General features: G+C 41.0%; 1 protein-coding gene across 1 annotated transcript in view; it reads right to left on the reverse strand.

The window, feature by feature from the left end:
• Positions 1 to 737: 737 nt before the first annotated feature.
• LOC307255466 (double-stranded RNA-specific editase B2-like) overlaps positions 738 to 25,170 on the reverse strand; it is a gene marked incomplete at both ends in the record, with an annotated part of 34,044 nt that continues 9,611 nt past the window's right edge. Inside the window, 9 exons of the mRNA XM_080034150.1 lie at positions 738 to 914; positions 3,744 to 3,892; positions 4,362 to 4,543; positions 5,446 to 5,575; positions 5,950 to 6,095; positions 7,437 to 7,605; positions 8,744 to 8,858; positions 14,178 to 15,112; positions 15,688 to 15,774. Of these exons, the coding sequence (XP_079890276.1) occupies positions 738 to 914; positions 3,744 to 3,892; positions 4,362 to 4,543; positions 5,446 to 5,575; positions 5,950 to 6,095; positions 7,437 to 7,605; positions 8,744 to 8,858; positions 14,178 to 15,112; positions 15,688 to 15,774 (2,090 nt within the window). The remainder of the gene's footprint in view (positions 915 to 3,743; positions 3,893 to 4,361; positions 4,544 to 5,445; positions 5,576 to 5,949; positions 6,096 to 7,436; positions 7,606 to 8,743; positions 8,859 to 14,177; positions 15,113 to 15,687; positions 15,775 to 25,170) is intronic.

Raw genomic sequence — 25,170 nt, forward strand, 5'->3', positions numbered from 1 at the left:
CTAGTTATTTTGTTTCTAGTTTTCACATTATTTGCAGCTCATCCATATACAAAAAAAAAAAAAAAACATAAACATAAACATAAACAAAAATACATTAACTTCCCTCTGATCCCCCATATTCAGCCTTATTATAGGGCCGGTTTCACAGACATGGATTAAGCCTATTCTGGACTAAATTGTACTTTCAATGGACAATCTCCATTTCAAATTCCATTTGGTCCAGGACTAGGCTTAAAACATGTCTGAGAAACCGGCCCTTAAAGTTCTGTATACACTGACACTGAAGCTAGAGGGTTGTGTTGGTTTTCTGACCCAATTCCCGAGCGTGTGTTTGTGTCTCTCTGTGCGTGCATGTGTGAGTTAAAGTGTGAGCGTGTGTAGGCGCTCTGTGTGTGTGTGTGTGTGTGTGTGAGTGTGTGTAGGCGCTGTGTGTGTGTGTGTGTGTGTGTGTGTGTGTGTGTGTGTGCGTGCATGTGTGAGTTAAGAGTGTGAGTGTGTGTAGGCGCTCTGTGTGTGTGTGTGTGTGTGTGTGTGTGTGTGTGTGTGAGTTAAGAGTGTGAGTGTGTGTGTGTAGGCGGTGTGTGTGTGTGTGTGTGTGTTACTTAGTAAGTGAGTGCCTGCATTCCTTCTGGGTGTGTGTGTGTGTGTGTATGTGTGTGTACCTTCTGCATGTGTGTGTGTGTGTGTGTACCTTCTGCATGTGTGTGTGTGTGTGTGTGTGAACCAAAAAGAGTTCTTTAAACAGTGACGCTGAAGGTAGAGAGTCCTGGAGGTTTTCTGGCCCACGTCCCGAGCCCGGCTGCCTGCACTGAGCTGCTGAACTGCTGCTTCGCCCGCTGGTACCGACCGGCCGCCGCCTTACAACCAGAGTATGTTCCTGCAGACGATCCCACGCCCAATATCTCACCCTTCAACTGGGGAAGAAAAGACAAAAAACATGACTAACAATGTCATAACAAAATACATGGGAATTAGATTTTTGGATTGTAAAATGACTAGGAGGTTTATTGTAGACCAAAGCAGTAGTGTTTTTACCACACCCGCGCCTGCTATCTATCTATCTATCTATCTATCTATCTATCTATCTATCTGTCTGTCTGTCTGTCCGTCCGTCCGTCCGTCCGTCCGTCCGTCCATCCATCCATCCATCTATCTATCTATCTATCTATCTATCTATCTATCTATCTATCTATCTATCTATCTATCTATCTATCTATCTATCTATCTATCTATCTATCTATCTATCTATCTATCTATCTATCTATCTATCTATCTATCTATCTATCTATCTATCTATCTATCTATCTATCTATCTATCTATCTATCTATCTATCTATCTATCTATCTATCTATCTATCTATCTATCTATCTATCTATCTATCTATCTATCTATCTATCTATCTATCTATCTATCTATCTATCTATCTATCTATCTATCTATCTATCGCCTGCTTTCCTAAAGATCTTTGCTAGCATGTGCCGGCGGTGCATTTGCAGATGCAATCTGAAATGTTGCTATAGAATCTCAAGACAGTCCTGTCAGTTTCAGCTAGAACATATCACCTGTCAATCACTCACTGTGTTGGAAAGATGACACCTGTGCTATGACACTGGCTGAGTTGTAAAAGCCCTACTAACGTCCTCCCTCCCTCCTACATACTCAACATGTATATACTATATACTAAAAGCCCTACTAACGTCCTCCCTCCTACATCCTCAACATGTATATACTATATACTAAAAGCCCTACTAACGTCCTCCCTCCTACATACTCAACATGTATATACTAAATACTAAAAGCCCTACTAACATCCTCCCTCCTACATCCTCAACATGTATATACTACAGACTAAAAGCCCTACTAACATCCTCCCTCCTACATACTCAACATGTATAATATACTATATACTAAAAGCCCTACTAATGTCCTCCTATACTCAACATGGATATACACACTGCTTTACTTAACGATCCATTGTGAATGCGAGGTTCGTCGGACCGTTTACACTGAAGTATACAGAAGCAATAAAGAATTTAAAAAAAATCTTCCATGCGGTTTGAAAAAGACGCAATGCATTGTGGGGCGGTTGAGAAGGAAAAGTAAACCTATCGATCCATACACAAAATCTTCCCGGAAGTAAGAAGTACTCATCCGGGCATTTCTCACCTACACAAACTCACATACACAACCACAACTTACTCAAATACGAGTAAGACGTCAGTAGGGATTTTCGAACACAACACCTGTCAATCAATCACATGTTGGTAAAATGACACCTGTCCCTGTGACACTGTGTATTGGACACGGTGGACAGTTTGACATTTTGACTCGTCAGTTGCAGGAGAGACACACACACACACACACACACTCACACACACACACACACACACACACACACACACACACACACACACACACACACACACACACACACACACACACACACACACACACACACACACACACACACACGCGCGCGCACACACACACACACACACACACACACACACACACACACACACACACACACACACACACACAGGTGGAACTAATGACATTAACCGTGAAGGTTCCACTGTAACCACGGCAGCAGGGACCTGGAACTAACCACAGTCAGACTAAATGTTCCATAATGATGTTGGTCTCACATGTTTAGGTCGCTGCTGTGATTTTCTTCGGCTGAATCACAGCGGCGCTGATATAGAGCGACAACATGCTCCCTCTCATGTGATATTGCTTAAACCTGCAGTGTGTAGAATTTTGGTTTTTATTTCCTAGCAGATTTTGTAGAAAGTAATTATAATATCCATAAGTACATATAATTTAGTGCATAATAGCTGAAAAAAAAGTTTTGAATAATTTTTTTTCCCTTAGAAAGGGTCTCATATATGTCCATATTTCTGCATATTTTGGACCAAGGCCTAGTGCCGCCATCTTGAAAGTGTCATAGTTGGAATGTCATCAGGTGCATTGTTTAACATTTAGAAATGTTCTTGTCCTTGAAGGCGACTGTAGCTTCTGTTATTATTCGAAAGGGTTGGGGTTACCCAGGGAGCGTTGCATTCTAGAACTTTGTAGAACTTTCTTGATGATGTCATATTACACACTGCACCTTTAAGTATCAGCAATGAGGAAAATGTCTAATAAACCTCTGCAGATTTGATGCAGAAGTATATTTTTTTATATTGCAAACTTGACTCCTTTTAAAAGCATAAATGTGCTCATAAAATATGTTATTTTTGGAAACAGACACTTCACAAGACAATGAGACGTTAAAAACAAGATTCAGCCCCAAAGTGAATGATGTGGTTTGTCTCTAAATCAAAAACCTTTAGAAGAACGTTTAAAGATCTACTTCACCGGTTGGAATATGAAGGTGTATTGAACTCTGAGATCCTATTTAGTATAAATGTGCAAAACATTTTAGAAATCGGTTCATCCTAGCCTGAGAAAAGGCAGAAAGAGTGTTTTTATGGTCTCACTGTCTAACCCTACATTTTACTCATGTGACATCACTTCAGTAAAAATGTAGGGTTAGGAATAACAGGACAGCTGGGCCAAGGGAAGACTAAAGAAAGACTGAGGGAAGAAAATCCTCATTCATTATATTATAATAGTGATTTTATAATGATAGAACGCCGGTTCCGTATGGGTGAAGTATTCCTTTAATATGGTTTAATAGGGTTCTAAAGCATGTGTTCTAACCCCCCCCCCCCACCCCTGCCTCCTCTCTCTGACCCACCTGTTGTTGTATCCTGTACCAGCGGTTGAACAGTGATTGTCTGCAGAGTCTAGACGGGCCTGAGTCTTCCCTCTGTCCGCTCACAGAGTTTATCTGCTCCAGACATGATTCTCCTAAAGTCCAGTTCACACTCAGGCTGCAGGCTTTAGCTACAGGACGGACAGAGGGGGTATTCAGACCTAGAGAGAGAGAGACAGACAGACAGACAGACAGACAGACAGACAGACATACAGACAGACAGATAGACAGATAGAGAGAGAGAGATACACAGGATCATGTAGAAATAATACTGTTGTAGAAATACACACGTTTTTATACAGTTCTACACAATAAATATGAGAAAATAAACTAGTGTTAAAGCTATAGTGTGTTACTTTTTCATATGAGTTGATACAAAGTTGATTAAGCCTATCAGCTCCACAAATCTCTCTCTGTATTTCTCAGTATGGCAGTGTTTACAAACTGGTGTCCCCCCCCCTGGGCCCTGACAATAGTGCAGGAGCTCAGAAAAATCCCAAGAAGAGCCCAAGAAATGTTTCAGTTGTTGATTCTACTGCTGAGAGAAAGCCTGGACGTACAGCAGAAGGTATAGTATTAGTATTTGCGTTGTGTACGTACATCCGAGCAGTAGCTGCTGCCGTCGGTAGGGGAAGGGCAGGTGTGTGAGGGTTGCTAGGCGGCGGGTCATGGCTCTTGTCATGTGACCCGTGTGACTGAGCGTTCCCACGGTGACGCTGTGGAGGTAAACGGGTTCAACCAGCCGAGACAGCAGGGACCCCTGCAGCCCAACAGCACTCCATCTGATGGGACAAATCAGATGATGAGTTTACTTTGTGTCATAAAATATGCTCATTTTAAGGTTACAATTGTAATTTGGATTTCTACTAGAAAATGTTTTCAAGGGGCGCTTGTGGTGCCCCCCTGTGGTGCCCCTCATACACAGTAAATTCCCCAGTGTTAAATATGCAGTGTCAAACTCCATTAACTCTATCTGAGTTAATATAACAACAGCTGGAGTAGAATGCCTCCTAGTGTTGGTGTCAATTTCGGTAGTTAAAAGACGGGGTGTAGAAAGTACTCTATAAGGCTTTAAATAACACTATACAGTGTATTTTTAACTCTATTTTGAGTTAATTTAACTCTAAAATTGTAACACTTTGAAGAGAGTTAATTTAACTCCAATTCTGAGTGGGACCAAATACACTCGGAAATGGTGTTAAATTTAACTCCTTTAGTGTTATTTTAACACTTCAGAATTTACTGTGTAGAGTCTCAGTCCTCTTCACAGCAGACCCGGGTTAGAATCCAGCCCGGGTCGTTCTCTGCATGTCATTACCCTCTCTGACACATTTCATCTCTGTCTAATGATGTGAAACATGCCAAAATTAAATAAATATTGTTTTCATGGGTAAGTGCCCAAATAAACCTTTTATATTTCTCACAGTGCCATTGCTGAATAACTGCTGATAATGTATAGCTGCGTGTCAGGCTCCTGTTAACCCAATCTGTCTTTAATTTCTCGATAGTGACCCGTTCGCTATACATTATCCCGTACTTCGGCCAGTATATATGTATTTTTATTTGATTGTACTTGCTCGTATGTATTTTGTTAAAGCACTTTGTAAACCATTGTTTTTAAAAGGTGCTATATAAATAAATATATGATTATTATTATTAAATATTATTCTCATTATGAACTCACTTGGCGATCTTGTCGGTGCAGGACATGCTAACGTGAGGTCTCTTCTGATTGGCTCTCGTGGTGACGGGCAACGTTCCCTCTCCTCCAATCACCTTCACTCTGAGGCCGCAGCGCAACCTCCGACTGGGGTCTGAAGAAGAAGAAGGAAAAGTAGAAGATTTATAAAAGATTTTTTGGGATTTTTAAACAAAATGTAGGTGATTGATTGACTGCCTTTCTGCTGCTGATCATTTTTGATGATTTTTTTAAACACTTTATTATTATTATTATTATTTTTGTAAGGAACGCTAACACACAAACAAAAGACAAAACTCAATAAACAACTAACATGGCGTAGTACTCTACTTTACAGGTTTCTAAGGACATTGTTTAAACTAAAAGGTAAATGTTAAGCAGAAAATTAAAAGTCAACAGTCTTTGTACAGTGTGTTGATGGTTGCATACCTAGCCATCCTAAATTAAAAGATGATGAAAACAATAAATAATAATCATGTCTTGTCTCACATGCGGCGTTGGTCTCGTAGGGGCAGTTGAGTCGAGCGTCTCCGCACGGCGACGAGCTGACGAACATGTGGAACAGAACGCCGTCACGCAGCCGCAAGAGGCCGCCATGTTTGTTTGATATGAAGATGGACGCTCCATCAGGTTCACTGTAGAGAAAGAGTCAGAAAAATACTGATTATAGAAGATTAAAGGTGCAGTCAGCGATTCTAGTGAATGCTTTTTTATTTTTATTTTTCATTTTTCATTTAACTTTTATTTATCCTCGAGAGACCAATTGAGGGGTGACCCTCATTTTCAATGGTGTCGAGTTCAAACAAATTCCAAGGAAAAACAACAATGCATACACAATATTCAATGCAAATACATCAAATACACAACAACAGGTGAAGAGAAGAAAAAACAAAAAAACAATTGAAACATTTACATAGTGGTGAAGAGAGAGTTATACAGTTGTATAGGCTACATGAGGATATGGCCTAGATAGTATTTGTTAGTTTTTTTTCCTGGGATACTTTCTCAATGACTAGACAACAAATAAAAACTCCGCTCCATGGTGCAGTGGGTAAAGCGTGTACCCCCGCCCCTTGTATAGAATATTTAGTAGGACCCAATGAGATTTGGGGCAGAGAGTGACAGACTAAGGGCCCGTGTCCACCTAACGCCTTTTTCCCACCGCAAGCGCCTTTTTTCAATTGATTCCCAATGAGAAGCGGCCGCTCTGAGAAAAGGCGCAGCGTTTTTTTCGAGCGTTTTTGCCTTTTTGTGCGGCCGCTTCGAGATTTGCAAGTTGAAAAAAGTTCAACTTTTCAGAAAGGCGGCGGGGACGTCACCGCCGCTTTTTTCAAAGGGCCAAACAGATAGTAAGTAGATTGTCGGGACTCGTCGCCTTGGCAACAAAGAAGACGGAAGAGAAACTGCTATTTCCGTCTCTGTTTACCCAAAACTGTACGAAAATAGTGACTTAAAATGACCAGAACAGAGGGAGGAGAGCCCGTTTGTGGGAGCAGATTAGGCGAACACTTGATTCGCTGTATTTTTTATCTCCTATGGATCGTTTCATGCGCACACGTCAGCCTACAACTTGCTCCGTGTGTGTTTGCAGGAGCCGCGATAACTCCTCATCCAAACAGAGGATGGTGGAAAGTATTCTCTGTTTCATAAGACTACTCATATTAAAATGTAACGATTTAAATAGAAAACAGCAAGCCTAAACAGTTAAACCGGTGTTGATAGGTCTGACTGACAGGTGACGATCAGCTTTTTCTCTCCCCCGATCACAGCACTCTCTCTCCCAGCTCATAAAACGCTTGAAAAAAGCGGTCGAAAAAAACGCTCAGTAGACACACTCCCGAGTGCACAGCCAGCGTTTGACGCTGGAAAAAGGCGTTAGGTTGACACGGGCCCTAAGCTGTTATATTTGTTCTTTGGGGGGGGGGGGATTTTTGAACAGGTGAAGCATAAAGATAGTGAGTGTTAGGTGTTGTTACCATAGCAGCAGTTCCAGTTGATCGTACAGGAATCGAACCAACGCCCTCCGACTCATGACCTCAGCGTGCGCGTCACTGATCCTATCACCGCGGTTACTCACACTGTCCCAATCCAGACCCTTTGTCCCCGTGGCCAGAGACACGACCTGCGCTGATCTCAGATCAAATCCTGGAAGACACAACAAAGGGATGACGGGTAAAAGACTAAAAGAATGGGTTGTCCAAATATTTAAACAGATATGGCAGCCTTTCCTGAACTATATAGCAGCGCTGTAGGGAGCTTCATGACACCTTTTTGACTTTTTATTTTTTTGCTTAACATTTGAGACAAGCTAATAGAAAGTCTACAAACAACAATCAATTTCGAACAACTCTCCCTCCACTGAATCTAGTGTCTCAATCCGGCCTCATCAAACATTCACCGGGCACAGAGGAAGTCTGTCTGTCTGGGTCCGCGGGCTGATAGGTGACGAAATGTGTTTGTTTCAATTGCAGTGATTTTGATTTTGATGTCTTCATGTGAGAGGGACACAGATGCTCCAAATGCTTTACAAGGTGAGCCACAGATGAATGGAAAAACTATTTCAAAATTTATTTTAAAGGTGCTACGAGGAACTTTTAGATATTTCTGAAACATTCTTGTTCTTCCTCTGATGATCATAAATCACACGTGAGAGCAAACGAGACCATCAGTGCAAAAGAATGCTATTTTTCTATAGTTTTTCTTAATGCCTTTGTCATGGGTATACTATACGCTCACCCAGGAACAACAGCTGGCGTGGTAAAAACACTACCGCTTTTGTCCAAAGGGGGATGCTAGAATTAACAAAAACTTAAAGTTCACTAGGAGCAGCTTTAATGGGAAAATGAGTCAAAAGTACTATCGATCCATACACAGAATCTTCCCGGAAGTAAGTACTCATCGATTGACCTCAAAATGAGTATGAATAGGACGTTAGTAGGGCTTTTTGAACACAGCCTGAGTGTGTACCCTTTTTGCTTGAGTCACATACTTTTTCTTTTTACTACACTACATACTAAAGTACAGAAGAGTTTTAGGGCCACAGGAGAGAAAAAAAATCAGATAAGGAAGTTTTTTTTTCCATTATGTCAAGATCATGGACGAATACTGCAAACTGCAATTGGATTTAGTGGGGCATCTAGGTATTTTCCGCATACTACAATTGACATGCATCTATTATTGGGACATCCTAAATCTTTTTCTGGCATACTCAATATATAGTAGGGATGTATGGGTATTGGAATGCAGGGTTTAGACAAGCTTAAGATAGACACATCACTTATACCTCTGGTCATAACGATCCCGGCCAGCACCTTGTGTCGGGCGTGTGAGGCAGAGAAACCGTCTGTCAGCTCCGAGTGTTTCTCTCTCACCAGATGACAGATCGACTCTGAGAAGAACTGCAGAAGAATAGAGAACATGGGAGAGATTAGGACGCATTATGAACACGTAGGACCAGAAACGTTTTTTTTTCTTAACTTCTTCCTATCCCTTTTGAACATGAATTATATTATTTGAGTTATATATTTGTTGCTTAGGATCCTGAGGATCCCATTTGTTTGTTTTTAATTTATTTCTTCTTCTTCTTCTTTTTTACTGCTCATTTGTTTTATTTAGTTTGTTTTATTTTTAACATGTTCAATAAATATTTAAACTATAATTTTTTTTTTTAGCTGTATGTATTAGCTTGTTTTTATATAGCCTGTTATGAAGTGTAATTTTAGCATTATAGTGTCAATTGTGGTGTACTTTGTTTGTGTGTGTGTGTGTGTGTGTGTGTGTGTGGCCTTGTGCAAATTCTGCAAATTCTTTTCTGCTGCCTGTCTTGGCCAGGACTCCCTGTGAGAAGAGTTACTGTAACTCAATGGGACCTTCCTGGTGAAATAAAGGTTAAATAAAATAAATTAAACTATACTGCTATTCATTGTTTAACTGATTCGGTCAACATGGGCAAGTCAAAGTCAAACTTCATGTTACCTTGACGTTTGTTTACCTATTTTCATCAAAAATATCGTTTTGTATAATTAGTACTTTTTTGACTATTATTATTTTTTTATTCTATTATTCAAGTTCTCAATAATAATTAATATGAAGTGTGTTTCAATAAGAAGACAAAATTATATGTATACTGTTTATATACATCATTAAATATATAAAAGAAAATTCAAATTTTCGAAAACAATATACAGTATACATGTACACTCACCGCCCACTTTATTAGGTACACTTGTTCAATTGCTTGTAAAATCCAATAGCTAATCAGCCAATCACATGGCAGCAACTCAATGCATTTAGGCATTTAGACGTGGTCAAGACAACGTGCTGAAGTTCAAACCGAGCAACAGAATGGGGGAAGAAAGGGGGTTTAGGTGACTTTGAACATGGCATGGTTGATGGTGCACGGCAGGATGGATCCATACTTTCATGTTGTTTACGCCAAATTCTGACCCTATACCATCTGAACTTCGCAACTGAAATCGAGACTCATCAGACCAGGGAAGACGTTTCGTATATCCAAATACAGGTGGTTCATAATATCCATAACCATTTTTACTTAAAGGAATACTTCACCCATACGGAACCAGCGTTCTATCATTATAAAATAACTATTATAATATAATGAATGAGGTTTTTCTTCCCTCAGTCTTCCCCTAGTCTTCCCTTGGCCCAGCTGTCCTGTTAATCCTAACCCTTACTGTGATGTCACAAGAAGGAAACTGTAGTGTTAGACAGTGAGACCATAAAACACTCTTTCTGCCTTTGCTCAGAGTAAGATGATCCGAATTCAATTTTTTTTGCACATTTATACTAAATAGGATCTCCGAGTTCAATACACCTTCATATTCCAACCGGTGAAGTAGGACTTTAATATTTTCAAATGCCAAGGGAAGCAAACACCACTATTCCCATGCATAAAATCTTCACCACTATACATTGTTATCGTCCCCATTCCCTTTCCGGGGAAAAGTTTGGCCAGTAAAAACTTGCTGCTACTTTCTGTCAGCGCTATATTTAAACCTGCCTGTGACTCTGGCGCCTATTATTTCCCTCAGACAACAGGCTCCAAACACACAGAGAAAAGTTTAAAATAAAAGTCTGCAGAGACGCTCCGGCTGCCATGACACTTTCGCCTGGACTCCCAGTGTATAAAAAAACAGCCGCCATTTTTGACAGTCTGTCACTAATGTCCAAGAATTTTCTAACTCTGAATCTCAGAGGTAAAACTGAGGTATGTGTGTGTGTGTGTGTGTGTGTGTGTGTGTGTGTGTGTGTGTGTGTGTGTGTGTGCGTGTGTGTGTGTGTGTGTAATAGTGAATGTGTGTGTGTTTTAGCACTCCTGGACTTGTCACAATAGGCTACACCTCATTATATTTGGAGAGGACAGTCACTCTTTTGGCACACACCAAGAAGAGTTTTTTCTGTTTGCAGTAAAGACTCAACGAAGACGTGAGAAAAGCATCAAAACCAATTTTTTTATTGTTTATTTTAAAACTATCGTGGCAGTTGTTAGGAAATTGTTGAAATGTATTTTAAACTTTCCACCCATGTGCTAAGCCTGGTCCTTCCAGACCATCGTACTTCATTTAGCCTGGTCCTTCCAGACCATCGTACTTCATTTAGCCTGGTCCTTCCAGACCATCGTACTTCATTTAGCCTGGTCCTTCCAGACCATCGTACTTCATTTAGACTGGTCCTTCCAGACCATCGTACTTCATTTAGCCTGGTCCTTCCAGACCATCGTACTTCATTTAGCCTGGTCCTACCAGACCATCGTACTTCATTTAGCCTGGTCCTTCCAGACCATCGTACTTCATTTAGCCTGGTCCTTCCAGACCATCGTACTTCATTTCATTTGTACAGAAGGCCTGGAATCGCTCTATTTGACAAACATTAACTCACTTGGAGGCGGGTGTCTGTTGAAGTTTAAAACTATTGGATCTGCCCAGTGCCACTCTGGATCTGCCAACCAATCGCATAACGTTTGGTCGTGACATATGTCATGATGCGCCGGCTTCTGACTACAACTGAAACTCAGCCACTCCCGGGTTAGAATCCAGCCCGGGTCGTTCTCTGCATGTCATTCCCCTCTCTGACCCATGTCATCTCTGTCTCTCCAAATCTGTCTCATAAACGGAAAAAATAATCTTGAAGCTGTTCTTGTGGCTCCCTCAGTAAAAGCAGGTGTTCCTCTAGTCTGGTGCTAAAGTCTCTTGCTCACCGTTGAGACGACAGTGGCACAAGGTAACACTTGTTTTGTACTACTGTCAATGAATGTATTATTTCTTTTTTTTTTAACCTTTATTTGTACAGGTAAATCCCATTGAGATTGGAGACTCTTTTTACACGTTACCATTCATACACCGATAGCAGGCTAACTATCGACATTCACACGAGGCAAGGTGAAAAAGGCTTAAAAAAAATCAGCTATTATGCGCTAAAAATTAAATGTACTTATGGATATTGTAATTATTTTCTACCAAGTCTGCTATGAAAAAAAGCCCACAATTCTACACACTGCAGGTTTAAAAGCAAGGGTGAAAAGGTGTGTTTTAGGGGCTGTTTTGAAAGATGAAGGAGTGTTGGCGTTGCTTTAGATGACAGTGGCACAAGGTCGCGTGTAATGACTGTGTTAAACAATTATCAGTCAGATCATGATGCTCTTCACAGCACCTTCCTCCTCCTTCAGCCCTAATGTGCTGTCATAATGTCCGTTAACGCGTCACACCGTTTGACAGACAGTTTATATTGAGGGTGTGTGTGTGGGGGGGGGAGGGGGGGGGGGGGGGCAGTGAAAAAATATTATTTTGGGGAAGACGAGGATGGAAGCGCATGCAAATTAAGGCAGGTTAAAAACATTTTTCGGCACTGGTCATTATGAGAGATTTTTGTCTATTTTGCTTCGATAACATTTATTCTTTTATACTAAGACTATACGTAAACTCTGGCTTTATCCAACATCTACTTTTTGGTTTTCAAAGAGATGCACATTTTCACATAATTAGTTGGATATTGCCAAATTTGCATATTTATTCAAACATTTCTGATTAAAAGAAAAATGTAATTTAAGTAATCAACTGGCAAAGTTTCATGATGATATCTATAATTTCAAAATGTTACCCTATTCACCTGCAGTGTCTCGCCCACAGACATAGACGCACACACACACACACACACACACACACACACACACACACACACACACACACACACACACACACACACACACACACACAGAAACACACACACACACACACACACACACACACACACACACACACACACAGCCCAAAGCAGAATAAAATAACCATTTTGTTCAAATCCAACGCATATAAATATTTCCTTTACAATCCTCTGTCTATCGCTACTGTCACCAAAATCTCCCCGAGGGCTTAATCACATATCTACAACGTCTGTCTAAACAACTCAATCTCCCTTTGCATATATCTGTTTGACAACGACGGATAAAAAATCTTCTTGTATTCATAAAACACAACAGAAAAAAAAACATGGCAGAAGATTCTCGGAGGCTCCTAGACATAATGAAGTTGTTTAGATGCCGTGTGCAGGACACTTGGCCCTCAGGATATGAGAGGGTCATGCTGATGTAGGGCGGGCACACTCCATTTGGTCGCATACGAACCACACCACACACCCATTTATCCAGACCATTTAGAAAGGCTAAATCCCATTGAGACCAGAGACTCTTTTTCAAGGGAGACCTGCTCACATGCCCACGTTACCAGTCTCCATACTGTGTGTAAAATGCTTAAGAGACATTTGTTGAACCATAAAAATCTTGTCTATATGTTTATCTACAATAAAATCAAAGACCTGGAAATAAGTATCATACGTCCTCTTTAAGTGAAGGTTATGACACTAAATTTAAATACTGTGACACTGGTATCGGAGCAGTGTCAAATCAAATCAAAATCAAATCAAATCAGTTTTATTTGTATAGCCCAAAATCACAAACATTTGTCTCAGTGGGCTTTACATTTCATACAATATGATACAATATGACACCCTGCCCTTACACCCTTAGTGTTTGTGATATCCGCAAATATCACATCGTTATCCAATGAATCCATCTTATATAGTATATCATGATGAAAGCAGCGACTTACACCCCTTGTTATAACACGTTTAAATCTACATACTGTAACATTGGTAACATAGAACTGACACACTGTACTGAGGTGGTTCAAAGTCCAGAATGTACATGTAATGGATTTGTCTTGCATTACAGTTTATGAGATACAGTATATAGCAATGGCACAATTTACCCCATGGTATTCTCTCGAACCGCACAACTTACACCACACCGGGGGCAAGTTGTGCAACAAGACAACTTTTTTTCCGAAAGCTATATTTCTTCAACAGTTTATTCCAGATCCAAAGTTTTTATTGCCAGGGATGCACAACACCCTGAAATATATGTACATATTTGAGTTGGAGACTTTACTGTCAAGGCCTTACTTTAAAGTCACTATGAGTGAAAAGTTGCACAACTTAGGCCACTCCCCCCTATTTAGAATTGATCTAATGTAAATATTGTTTATGTTATGTTTTTATTATTTTACTCTCTACTATATTTTTTCTTTTTTTTCTATCGTTTCTATTGCACCGTGGGACAGAGATAAACGCCATTTTGATTCTGATGTGTGTCTTGCACATATCAGAACTGACAATAAAAAACTTTGACTTTGACTAGCACTCACCTGAGGTAGCTGGTTTCTGGCTGTGCCGCCCTGTAGACCCAAGACTTTCCTCTCCGGCCCCAGACTGATGCTGTAGACGGCCTGCAGTGCGGCGGCTGCGGCCTGGGCCTTGGCGAGTCTCTTACTGTGACCGCAGCCTTCAAACACCTTCCCCTCCACCCTCACAACCATCACAAACTTCCTCACCAGCTTCCCGTGAACCCTCTCCGTCAAACACATGTATCTGAGTCCAGGCCTTAGCTCGTTTAGCAGCGCTACCGGGCTGAAATGCTCCAGAAAAGACCCGCTAAAGGCTTGTATTTTAGGGTTCGTTGATGACACCAAATCCAGTGTGAATCGGACAAGTCGTCTGTGGTTGTAAATGCTGGAGAAAACCTCATTTTTTGCTGCCGCTGTGCAGTGCATAAGGGACGATGGCTCGAACTCTTTTAGGAATGCATCATGGAAGTCCGGTATATCCGCGGTAAAATCCACAGTGGAGTTGTGTGTGAAATCCCCCATCGTGGCGTGAGCTTGGGTGGCATTTGGAAACTGTATGAACGAGCGTAAAGCCAGTTCTGCGGCTCTCATCTTGGCCTTTTTCTTGGTCGGTCCTCGGCCCTCGAAGTGGAATCCATTGACTTCCACGCCGACTGAAAACACCGGAGCGTGGATCGGGCCGGTTTTTGAGGTGATCTCGAAACGCAAACCGGGTCGTAACTCGTTTAGCTGAACCAGTGCGTTCTTCTGAGTGACAGCCCAGGTTGATCTTTTACATGTAAAGTAGTTTTGGTCTTTTCCGTCCACTAGCGAAAGCCTCTTTCTCTTTAGATTTCGTGGTGAGGCAATGGGATAAGTTGTGTAAAAGTTTGATGGGTGATACTTTCGTAGTGGGTCGCAGTCCGTATGACTTATTACATCGTCGTGATTTTCTTTCACCTCAAAGCTGCTTGTGCCTGGGGATAGATAAAGGTGTAGGGTTAATGGTGGAGTCAGTGATTCTGGAGAACGCTTGTTATCAAAATCACTTTTTGTCAAAATCTGTGAATATCCCCTCATGATCCACTAACTGTGTGTGCGCTGAAAAAGAATCAGGTGTTAAATTTTTTTTTTTTTTTTTTTTTTTAACCTTTATTTATACAGGTAAATCCCATTGAGTCCGAAGACTCTTTTGCAAGGGAGACCTGTTCCCATTTACACGTTACCATTCACACACACATTCACACACCGATAGCAGGCTAACTATCGACATTCACACGAGGCAAGGTGGGTGAAGTGTCTTGCCCAAGGACACAACAACTATGACACAGGTGGCAGGGCGGGGATCGAACCTCCAACCCTTTGATCATCGGCCGACCCGCTCTACCACCTGAGCCACAGTCGCCCACAAATCACAAAATCACAGCCTAGGCTCTGTAAATGGGCATGTTGTTTGCTACAGTGGGCCCCTTTGTTTACATACCAGTTTACAAAGCCTAGGCTGTGTATTAACGTCATATTTTTGAAGTGCAAGGTAGGAAAATATATTTACTTGAATTGTCTGCATCCTCGGCTGAAGACGCTTCATTATCCCAGAGTGTTGTGGGACTGATGAGGGTCGATAGTGTGTTGACCTGCCCTGAAAAACAGCATCAAAAATACATTAAAATCAATTAGGATCTTCTCCACAACTTGATGCAACATAATATACAGCTCTGGAAAAAATTATTAGCCCACTCCAAATGTTCAGTGTCTCTCGTTTTGACTATTTATAGGCATATGTTTGAGTAGAATGAACATTTTGGTTTTATAACATAAACTACTGACAACATTTCTACCAAATTCCAAAACGTTTTGTGTCATTTAGAGCATTCTCAATAAGTAATGTAGAGACGAAGATTTAAGAAAAATCCAGACTGGTCTCTTATTCTGTCCCATCCATGAAAAGTAATGGAATGGGGGGGGGGGGGGGTGTTCGTGGTGTAGTGGTCACAAAGTCACCCCCCTGTCTTTCCCTCTCTGCCCCACTTCAACTCTGCCTATCCAAACCTATCTAATAAAAAGCAAAGAAATTCTCCAAAAAAATGATGTTTAAAAAAATAGATAATAATAATGGAATGGACTGAGGGAAAGACATTGATGGCGATAGTGCAAACGTAATGTGTGAGTACGGAGAGAGGGGAGGGCCATTCAGAGTTCCCAGTTAAACATACAGAGGGAAAACAAACACACAGGCGGACCGGAGAGCGAGCCACGGCAAGGCAAGGCAAGGCAAGGCAAGGCAAGGCAAGGCAAGGCAAGGCAAGGCAAGGCAAGGCAAGGCAAGGCAAGGCAAGGCAAGGCAAGGCAAGGCAAGGCAAGGCAAGGCAAGGCAAGGCAAGGCAAGGCAAGGCAAGGCAAGGCAAGGCAAGTTTATTTATATAGCACAATTCAAACACAAGGCCATTCAAAATGCTTTACAGGGACAAGATTAAAATACATGAAACACATTAGAAGACATTTAAAAGCGAATGAAAAGAAGTAAAATATTTAAATTAAATTAAAAAGTACAGGTTAAAATGGAAACAGAAAAGTCTTCAGGCTCGATTTAAAAGAACTGAGGGTTGCAGCAGACCTCAAGTTTTCTGGGAGTTTGTTCCAGATAACAGGTAATTGAAAGGTTTGGCTGATAAGGACTCAGGTATTCAGACCGACAGCATCAAGGGGCTCAAACTGAATGACAAGTTTTGTCTTGTTAAACCAAGTCACACAGTTTTAGAATCAAGCACAAGCACAATCGTTTTTTTTCCATTAGATTTCAGCGGATTGGGTGAAATAGCTTTCCTTGGTGTGATAGAAAGTTTTTCAATTAGGTCTATAACAAAACCACCTTTTGATTCTCATATGACATACTGAATAATAATAATAATTTACCAATTTTTTTCTCCAAAAGTGCCCCGTTTGAACGAAAGCAGTTGTGTTGTTACGACACCACCAGCGCCTGCTGTCTGTCTATCTATCTATCTATCTATCTATCTATCTATCTATCTATCTATCTATCTATCTATCTATCTATCTATCTATCTATCTATCTATCTATCTATCTATCTATCTATCTATCTATCTATCTATCTATCTATCTATCTATCTATCTATCTATCTATCTATCTATCGCCTGCTGTCCTAAAGACATGTCAGCTGCTTTTTTTTAGGAAGCGAGTGAAAGAGGCAGGATGCATGGCCATGAGGTATTTATATGTGACTGTCAGATTAATAATAATTGTAATATGACCATGGTGAAGCAGAGTAAACTTTGATTTAGTAGCGATCACGGTTTGCTGTTAAAGGTAATTTATTATCATCCGAGGGGGCCTGGTGAAGGTCGTTTGACAGAAATGTGGCTTCCTTTCAAATGAATTTTTATCAGCGAAAAAACTAGACTGAGTTTTTTCTTATAGTTATCATCAGAGGAAAAATTTGATTGTTTCACAAGCATTTAAAAGTTCCTCATCAGGGTGCTCCGGTGGTGTAGTGGATAGAGCGCGTACCATATTGGCTTCGGCCATCGTTGCAGTGGTCGAGGGTTCAAATCCGACCCGTGGACCTTTACTGCAGGTCATCCCCCCTCTCTCTCTCCCCAAATAATAACAAGCTACAGTGGCCTTCAAGGACAAGAACAATTCTAAATTTTAAACAATGCACCTGATGACATTCCAACTATGACACTTTCAAGATGGCGGTCCAAAATATGCAGAAATATGAACATATATGAGACCCTTTCTAAGGGAAAAAATAATAATTAAAAAAAAAAACAGCTATTATGCACTAAATTAAATGTACTTATGGATAGTATAATTATTTTCTACAAAATCTGCTAGGAAATAAAACCCAAAATTCTACACACTGCAGGTTTAAGGGTGAAGTAAAATAAAAATATTAAATGTTCAAATAATATGTAAGCCCAAAATGATAAAGAAATGTTTTCTATGCCAGGAAACTATTGTAAGAAGTGTATTGGTGCACAAAATTAATTAAGTCCTTAAAAATGAATAATAAAGTGTCTTAAGAATAAAATGGCTCATAATTTTTTATGTTGATCCATAATATGTTTTCTCTTGCTGCAGGCAGAATAAGGTTGCGTTCCGAATCGCATACTTTCTACTATATAGTATGTACAAAAAAGATTTAGGATGTCCCGATTCTTGTGGCCAGATTTAGGATGGTTAGAAGTACCCGGATGTCCTACTTCATGCGGCCAAGATTGTTAGTGTTGAAAAGTGCATCCTATTTGGGCGATTCTGACCCACAATCCAGTGCGCACGTGAAGTGACATCGCATCGACGAAGCCTCCATATGAAAACAAACGGGGATGCGACGGATATAAAAGCAAGAGGCAAGATCAAGGCGCAATGTTATGATGAAATAAGAGAGAAAAGTATGTCCCAATAGTATGCCTACTGCATCCTAACTAGATTCTTTTTATCGTCGGATGTAGTATGTAGAATAGAAAAAAGAAAGAGTATGCGATTCGGAACGCAACCTAAGTATTCCAGAAACAGCAGATATCAAAAAACATTTACAGCTACTGACCATATTTAGCTGCGGTTATGTATGAAACTTGAAAAATTAGAATATCGTGCAAAAGTTCATTTATTTCAGTAATTCAACTTAAAAGGTGAAAATAATATATTATATAGACTAATTACATGCAAAGTGAGATATCTCAAGCCTTTATTTGTTATAATTTTGATTATTATAGCTAACAGCTTATGAAAACCTCAAATTCAAAATCTCAGAAAATTTGAATATTACATGAAATCAATAAAGAAGGGATTTTAAATACAGAAATGTCGGCCCTCTATAAAGTATAATCATCCATATGTGCTCAGTACTTGGTTTGGGCCCCTTTTGCATGAATTCTTGCCTCAATTCCAATTCATTTTCCATGATATTCTAATAATACGAGTATCACCTGTATGTGGAGGATATTCTGCCCCTGCATCCACTGCTATAATAAAATCTGTTAGAATAGTGGCAGGGCACATGATCTAGATGGGGATGAATGAGGTCACTGGCTTAGGGTCCAAAAGGAATTCCAAGGTGATACAGACAGTGCCTTGCAAAATTATTCATACCCCATGAAATTTTCCACATTTATGAATTTGTATGAATAAGATGTTTTATCTCTTATCTTTTTCTGAATTATATAACTTCCTGGTGGGTGATTTCACTGCTTGTTTTGGCCCATTTTTTATCCTTTTTCAATGTGGAACTAAAAGTCGTTAGAATAATGAAGAGTGCCCACTAAACTGCTCTGCATTAACCTTGCACCTTGCAGTTCTATTAGGCGTGTGGTGCCATTAAGTGGTGGGTTTGATATGAGCGAGAGCTGTGAATGTAATGGTGTGAGTCTGGGGCTTGTTGAAGGCAGCGGCAGGTGGATGGCTGGAGATGTTTTAATGACCTGCTTCATCATCAGTGCTAATGGCGCCATTTATTCTGACGATGAAAAAAGATAAAAACTGTGTGTTTGTCTTTGTGTTGAATTTTGTAAGCTCTTCTCGCCTCCCCAAACTTTTTTTTTTTTAAAGATATTTTTTTGCCACTTTTATGCTTTATTGGTAGTGTAGAGACAGAGTTGAAATGGGGCAGAGAGGGGAGTGACAGGCAGAGAACGACCGCGGGCTGGAATCGAAAGCGGGTCCGCTGCTGGCCGAGGCCCATGGGGGGGACGCCCTACCAACTGAGCTAAGGGCGCCCCCCTTCCCACACTTTCTGTCAATATTCCGTTCGTCGAGGGTGCTCCAGTGGCGTAGTGAATAGAGCGCGTACCATATTGGCTCCGGCCTTCGTTGCTAGTGGTTGCGGGTTCAAATCCAAACAGTGGACCTTTACTGCAGGTCATCCCCCCTCTCTCTCTCTCTCTCTGTCTCCACATTTCAAATCTGTACTGTGTCAAATAAAGCTTGAAAACGCAAAAAAAAAGAGTCATCTTTAAAAAAAAATACTCCGTTCATCCCACCCATGCCACATACCAAAATAGACTAAAGAAATATTTTGTCAGACTTAGTTTTGAGCTAAAGTTTATACGTTTTTTGAACCTTTTTATTGGAATTGAAAAATCGAATTTATTGCTCCAACATTTGAGTAAGTCTCTCACTCTATTGTCACTCATGAGCTCTTAGGCAAAAAAAACTCACTTACTGTCATTCAAGTATAACAAGTGCAACCATTTGTGAAACGCAGTATACTACTTGACACTTGATTTGAGCAGAGGTTAACTAGGTTGAAACACAAAATTATTTGATTAATCCATCTGCAATCTTCTTCACAAGCAAAATGTAGGTCTAGGCGATAATTTAGAGATTACATTGGAGCTGTTGTTTTGTAAACCAGGTCATGTGGAAAAAAATTTTCATACACAGCCTAGGCTCTGTAAATTGTTGTTTTTTAGCAACCACATAGTATGGACGGGTAGAGATATTCATTGATTTTGAGCAAAGGGATTTTGACAACAAATGTTCTCGAGAATCACTGACTCCACCTTTAAAGACATAATTTATAACCGAAAGTGCATAAAGCAACAATACTTTATAGAACAGTGGAATCAAAACACAACAATTTACTGGACAAGAAAGAATAGAGACAAAGAGCTGAGCAGAAATGAAAGCAGGAAGCTTGCATCTCTTCATATTCCATAGTTCTTGTGTTTATTAAACCTCAGAAGGGAAGATTCTCCATCCAACCGCTGTTAATGAACCCTATTTAATAGATTAATGAAATTAGCCATGGCAGGGGGGGAAGAGAAAAACACCCGCTTGCTATCCTGTGTGTGTGTGTGTGTGTGTGTGTGTGTGTGTGTGTGTGTGTGTGTGTGTGTGTGTGTGTGTGTGTGTGTGTGTGTGTGTGTGTGTGTGTGTTCTGACAGCTGTAGTTAATCTCATTTGCTAAGCGTAATTAATGGCAAGCAGTTTCATTTACTAGTAATGTGGACTGTCTTTCCTCAAGGGCAAAGAAATGTGGGAACTTTTTGGAATGATTTCTCTACCGACTGCCTCTGTGTTATTAGTTATGATATTTGTAATAGTAGATGGTTGGTTTATTCTTTTCTTATTCAATTAGATTTTCTTAGAACTTTATTACTCATTACCCTATTGACTCTCCTAGGGATTGTAGGAGTATCTATCTATCTATCTATCTATCTATCTATAGCCCCTTTTACACAGAGATTGCGGCATATTGACGGAACAACATCACTCCAAAATGCCGGCTTTGCTTGCTTCTGTGTTATTTACACAGAACCAAGCAACGCCGGCCTGCTGGCGCATCAGTAGTCTCTTTTACACAGCGCTCCGGAATGAAAGAGGTGCTTGTAAACAGCGTCAGGTGTGACGTAAACATTTAGCGCCGCGCCGGTCAGCTGCTTTACAACAACAACAATGGCCGGTGAATTGAGAGCAGAAGTGCTGGAGCTTGCAGTAAGAGGGCCGTATTTTACTGTCCCCACGATGTGCCAGTTGATCTCGCTACGCGCTGAGTCCAACATCACTGGGACAGTTAACCAAACTGACTAAATCAATCCGACCGCTTCACCTCTGTGTGTGTGTGTGTGTGTGTGTGTGTGTGTGTGTGTGTGTGTGTGTGACAGGTTGGTTGTGAGCGTGTCTCTTTGTGAGGGCAGCGATCTGCCAATCAGACATACACATACACACAGTGTGTGAAGTCACGTTACTGTAGACAGAAATAAAGTGTGGATATACGCTCAGACTTAGGATAATAATAGCGGCGGCGGAATGCGTTAGCAAAACAGTAGCTCTGTGGCTAACAGCTGAGCCGGAGCCTTCAGTCAGCTGAAGCAGACAGTCTAGCGGGGCGAGCAGACTATTCCCCCGTTACTAGGTCGACCTTCAAGCTGAACAAGAGCCCTCCGCTGCGCGTCGGGCTCCTGCTTCAGCTTGTCGGTCTTTATTTCTAGCAAGTGACCCGTTCGCTATACTTTATCCCTTACTTAGCCTAGCCTAGCTTTCCATTGTACAACTTCTCCTGGGCAGAAATAGACTCATACACTCTGCAAAATGAAGCGCGGGGGTTTGGATTGAGCAACGGACCTTATGATCAGCTAGATTATACACCGTTCCTTTTATTTGGTGATTTTTACGGGACATCAGGCCGCCGTGGTTAATGTTAAACACACGTCCTTCAACTGCTAACATGGTCGCATGTTTAGAACGTAGACTATGGAACGTCAAACGCCCCCCTGTTCCGCAACAACAAGCTGGAGCATTTAAACAGAGAGGCGGAACTGATCGTGTCGGGAATCTTACTACCCCCCGAGGTAGTAAAATTCCCGGAACGATCACTCGCACCTTTCTTCCCTCGTTCCGCAACTGTCGCATTTACACAGCTGGGGGGAGGGCCGAAAGGCCGGCATATTCCCGGCTTTCACTGGCTGTGTAAAAGGGGCTTATCTATCTATCTATCTATCTATCTATCTATCTATCTATCTATCTATCTATCTATCTATCTATCTATCTATCTATCTATCTATCTATCTATCTATCTATCTATCTATCTATCTATCTATCTATCTATCTATCTATCTATCTATCTATCTATCTATCTATCTATCTATCTATCTATCTATCTATCTATCTATTGACTCTCCTAGGGATTGTAAGAGCCTGAACAAAAGGATTTAGTTATCAAAGTGTTGTTGCTTTGAAATGTAGGTTCGAACCCTGCTCACAGCGATGTCTGACTTTATGAACACTTGATCCAGATTTACCTTAAGTTAAATCCTGCAACAGATGACTGTGGAAGTGTTATGACAATGAGCCTGATCATCACACGTGTGGTAGTGATAGCCAAGTGGAAAAACTCAAGATCCAAGGGTAAGCTGATGTGTTCAACACAGCTGTGATTGCCAAGTGTTCAAGATATTGCACTTGATGCCTAATCTCTCTGTAAAATGATTGGTTGGTCAGGTCAACTGTCTGATTTTTCACACAGCTTATTTCAAAAGAGGAGGAAGCATTGAGTGTTCCATAAGCATTCCGTGAATGTCTTTTATCACAGCTGTGATGACTGAGTGGTTGAAAAGGTTAGACTTGAAGTCAAATGGGGTTTCCCAATCCAAGAGTAAGCCATTAGTGATAATGATGGGACTTCAAGGCCAATCTTTTGACACTCAATTTGAGGATTTTCACAACAACGCAATCAGCGATAGTTGAGCATTCAATCAAATGTTTCAACCACAGCTGTGATGGCCGAGAGGTAAAGGCGTTGGACTCCAAATCCAATGGGATCTCCCGGCGTAGGTTTGAATAGTGCGCACAGCGATTGACACTAGTCTGGCCGCTGCTCGGAGCCACTTCTTGATTCCCGTAAGCCTCTCGCTACGTTAGTGTCTTATGTCCTGATTTACTCCAAAGTTCCTTCAAAAGGCAAAGCTTTACGACAACGAGTCATTCGGTGTGTGCTACCAAAAGAGGTAGAAATAATGGGCAAAAGGGAAGACTGAAATCAGTGGGTAAGCTGTTACTTATAGTTTCTAGGCTTCCAGCTAGATCTTTTTATGTTCAATTTGAAAGTGGTATCATGACGCCTGAGGGAACTTTCATTGCTACCTAAACACTCCATCAAATTCACAGGAAACAGCTGTGATGGCCGAGAGGTTAAGGCGTTGGACTCGAAATCCAATGGGGTTTCCCCGCGCAGGTTCGAACCCTGCTCACAGCGACTGAGGCTTTACTCTAAATATCATTGGTCTTCAATTTCAAAATGTTAGCAGAAGGTCAAAGTCACCATAAAGACCAATTAATACTTTGAGGGGTTTTGCTCTAGTAGGCTACATAAATCGTCATCTGCAAGGGGTAATCTTTGATCCTGATCAAAAAGATGTGGTAGTCATAGCCAATTGGGAAAACTTGAAATCCAAGAGTAAGCCGTTAGTGATACTGACTGGACTTTGAGGTCAATCTGTTGACACTCAGTTTGAGGGTTATCACTATGACAAGGAAATCTGTGATATGACTGTTAGATATTGGGCATCTTGGCATGAACCAGATGTGCCTAAAGCAGCTTTGATGGCCGAGAGGTTAAGGCGTTGGACTCGAAATCCGATGGGGTTTCCCCGCGCAGTTTCGAACCCTGCTCACAAAGATTTCTCACTTTAAGGATCTTTGTTCCTCATATACCTTGAACGGAGTGTTATGACAAATAACCTCGTCATAGTGTTCCCAAATAGGTAGCAGTATGAGCCAAGAGTGCAGACTTAAATCTATGGTTAAGTCTTTAGAGATACTTTCCAAACATCCAGCTAGATCTTTTGAAGTTCAGCTTGAGAGGGGTATCATGACATAATCAATGATCTTGATCTCAGAGAATTGGTTGGATATCAGGGCGTGTCAGTGCCATTGCAGGAAAGATTGATGAACATTCCATCGGTGTTGTCCCAAGCTGTGATGGCCGAGAGGTTAAGGCGTTGGACTCGAAATCCAATGGGGTTTCCCCGCGCAGGTTCGAACCCTGCTCACAGCGACTGAGACTCAGACTCTAAGTATCTTTGGTCTTCATTTGCTTCAATGTCTAAATGTTAGCAGAAGGTCAAAGTTACCTTAAAGACCAATTAGTACTTTGAGGGGCTCTGCTCTAGTAGGCTATCCGTGATGTAAAAATCGTCATCTGCATGAGGGTACCTCAGCATTCCATCAAACATGTTCAAGACAGCTGTGATGGCTGAGTAGTGATGTGCCTAGAACTTTTGATGTTGAGCTTGATAGGGAATATCATGAAACCAAATCATTGCAGGTCGTGTCGGCGTTCTTGCAGGGAACTTTATAGAATTATGAGCATTCCATCAAAGATCTTCTGGACGGTCGAGAATTGGTTGGATATCAGAGCGTGTCAGTGCTATTGCAGGGAATCTTAATGAACATTCCATCGGAGTTGTCCTGAGCTGTGATGGCCGAGAGGTTAAGGCGTTGGACTCGAAATTCAATGGGGTTTCCCCGCGCAGGTTCGAACCCTGCTCACAGCGACCTCTGACATTAAGGAT

Source organism: Ammodytes marinus (genome assembly GCF_949987685.1).
Source record: "Ammodytes marinus genome assembly, chromosome: 9".
Classification (NCBI taxonomy): Eukaryota; Metazoa; Chordata; class Actinopteri; order Uranoscopiformes; family Ammodytidae; genus Ammodytes; species Ammodytes marinus.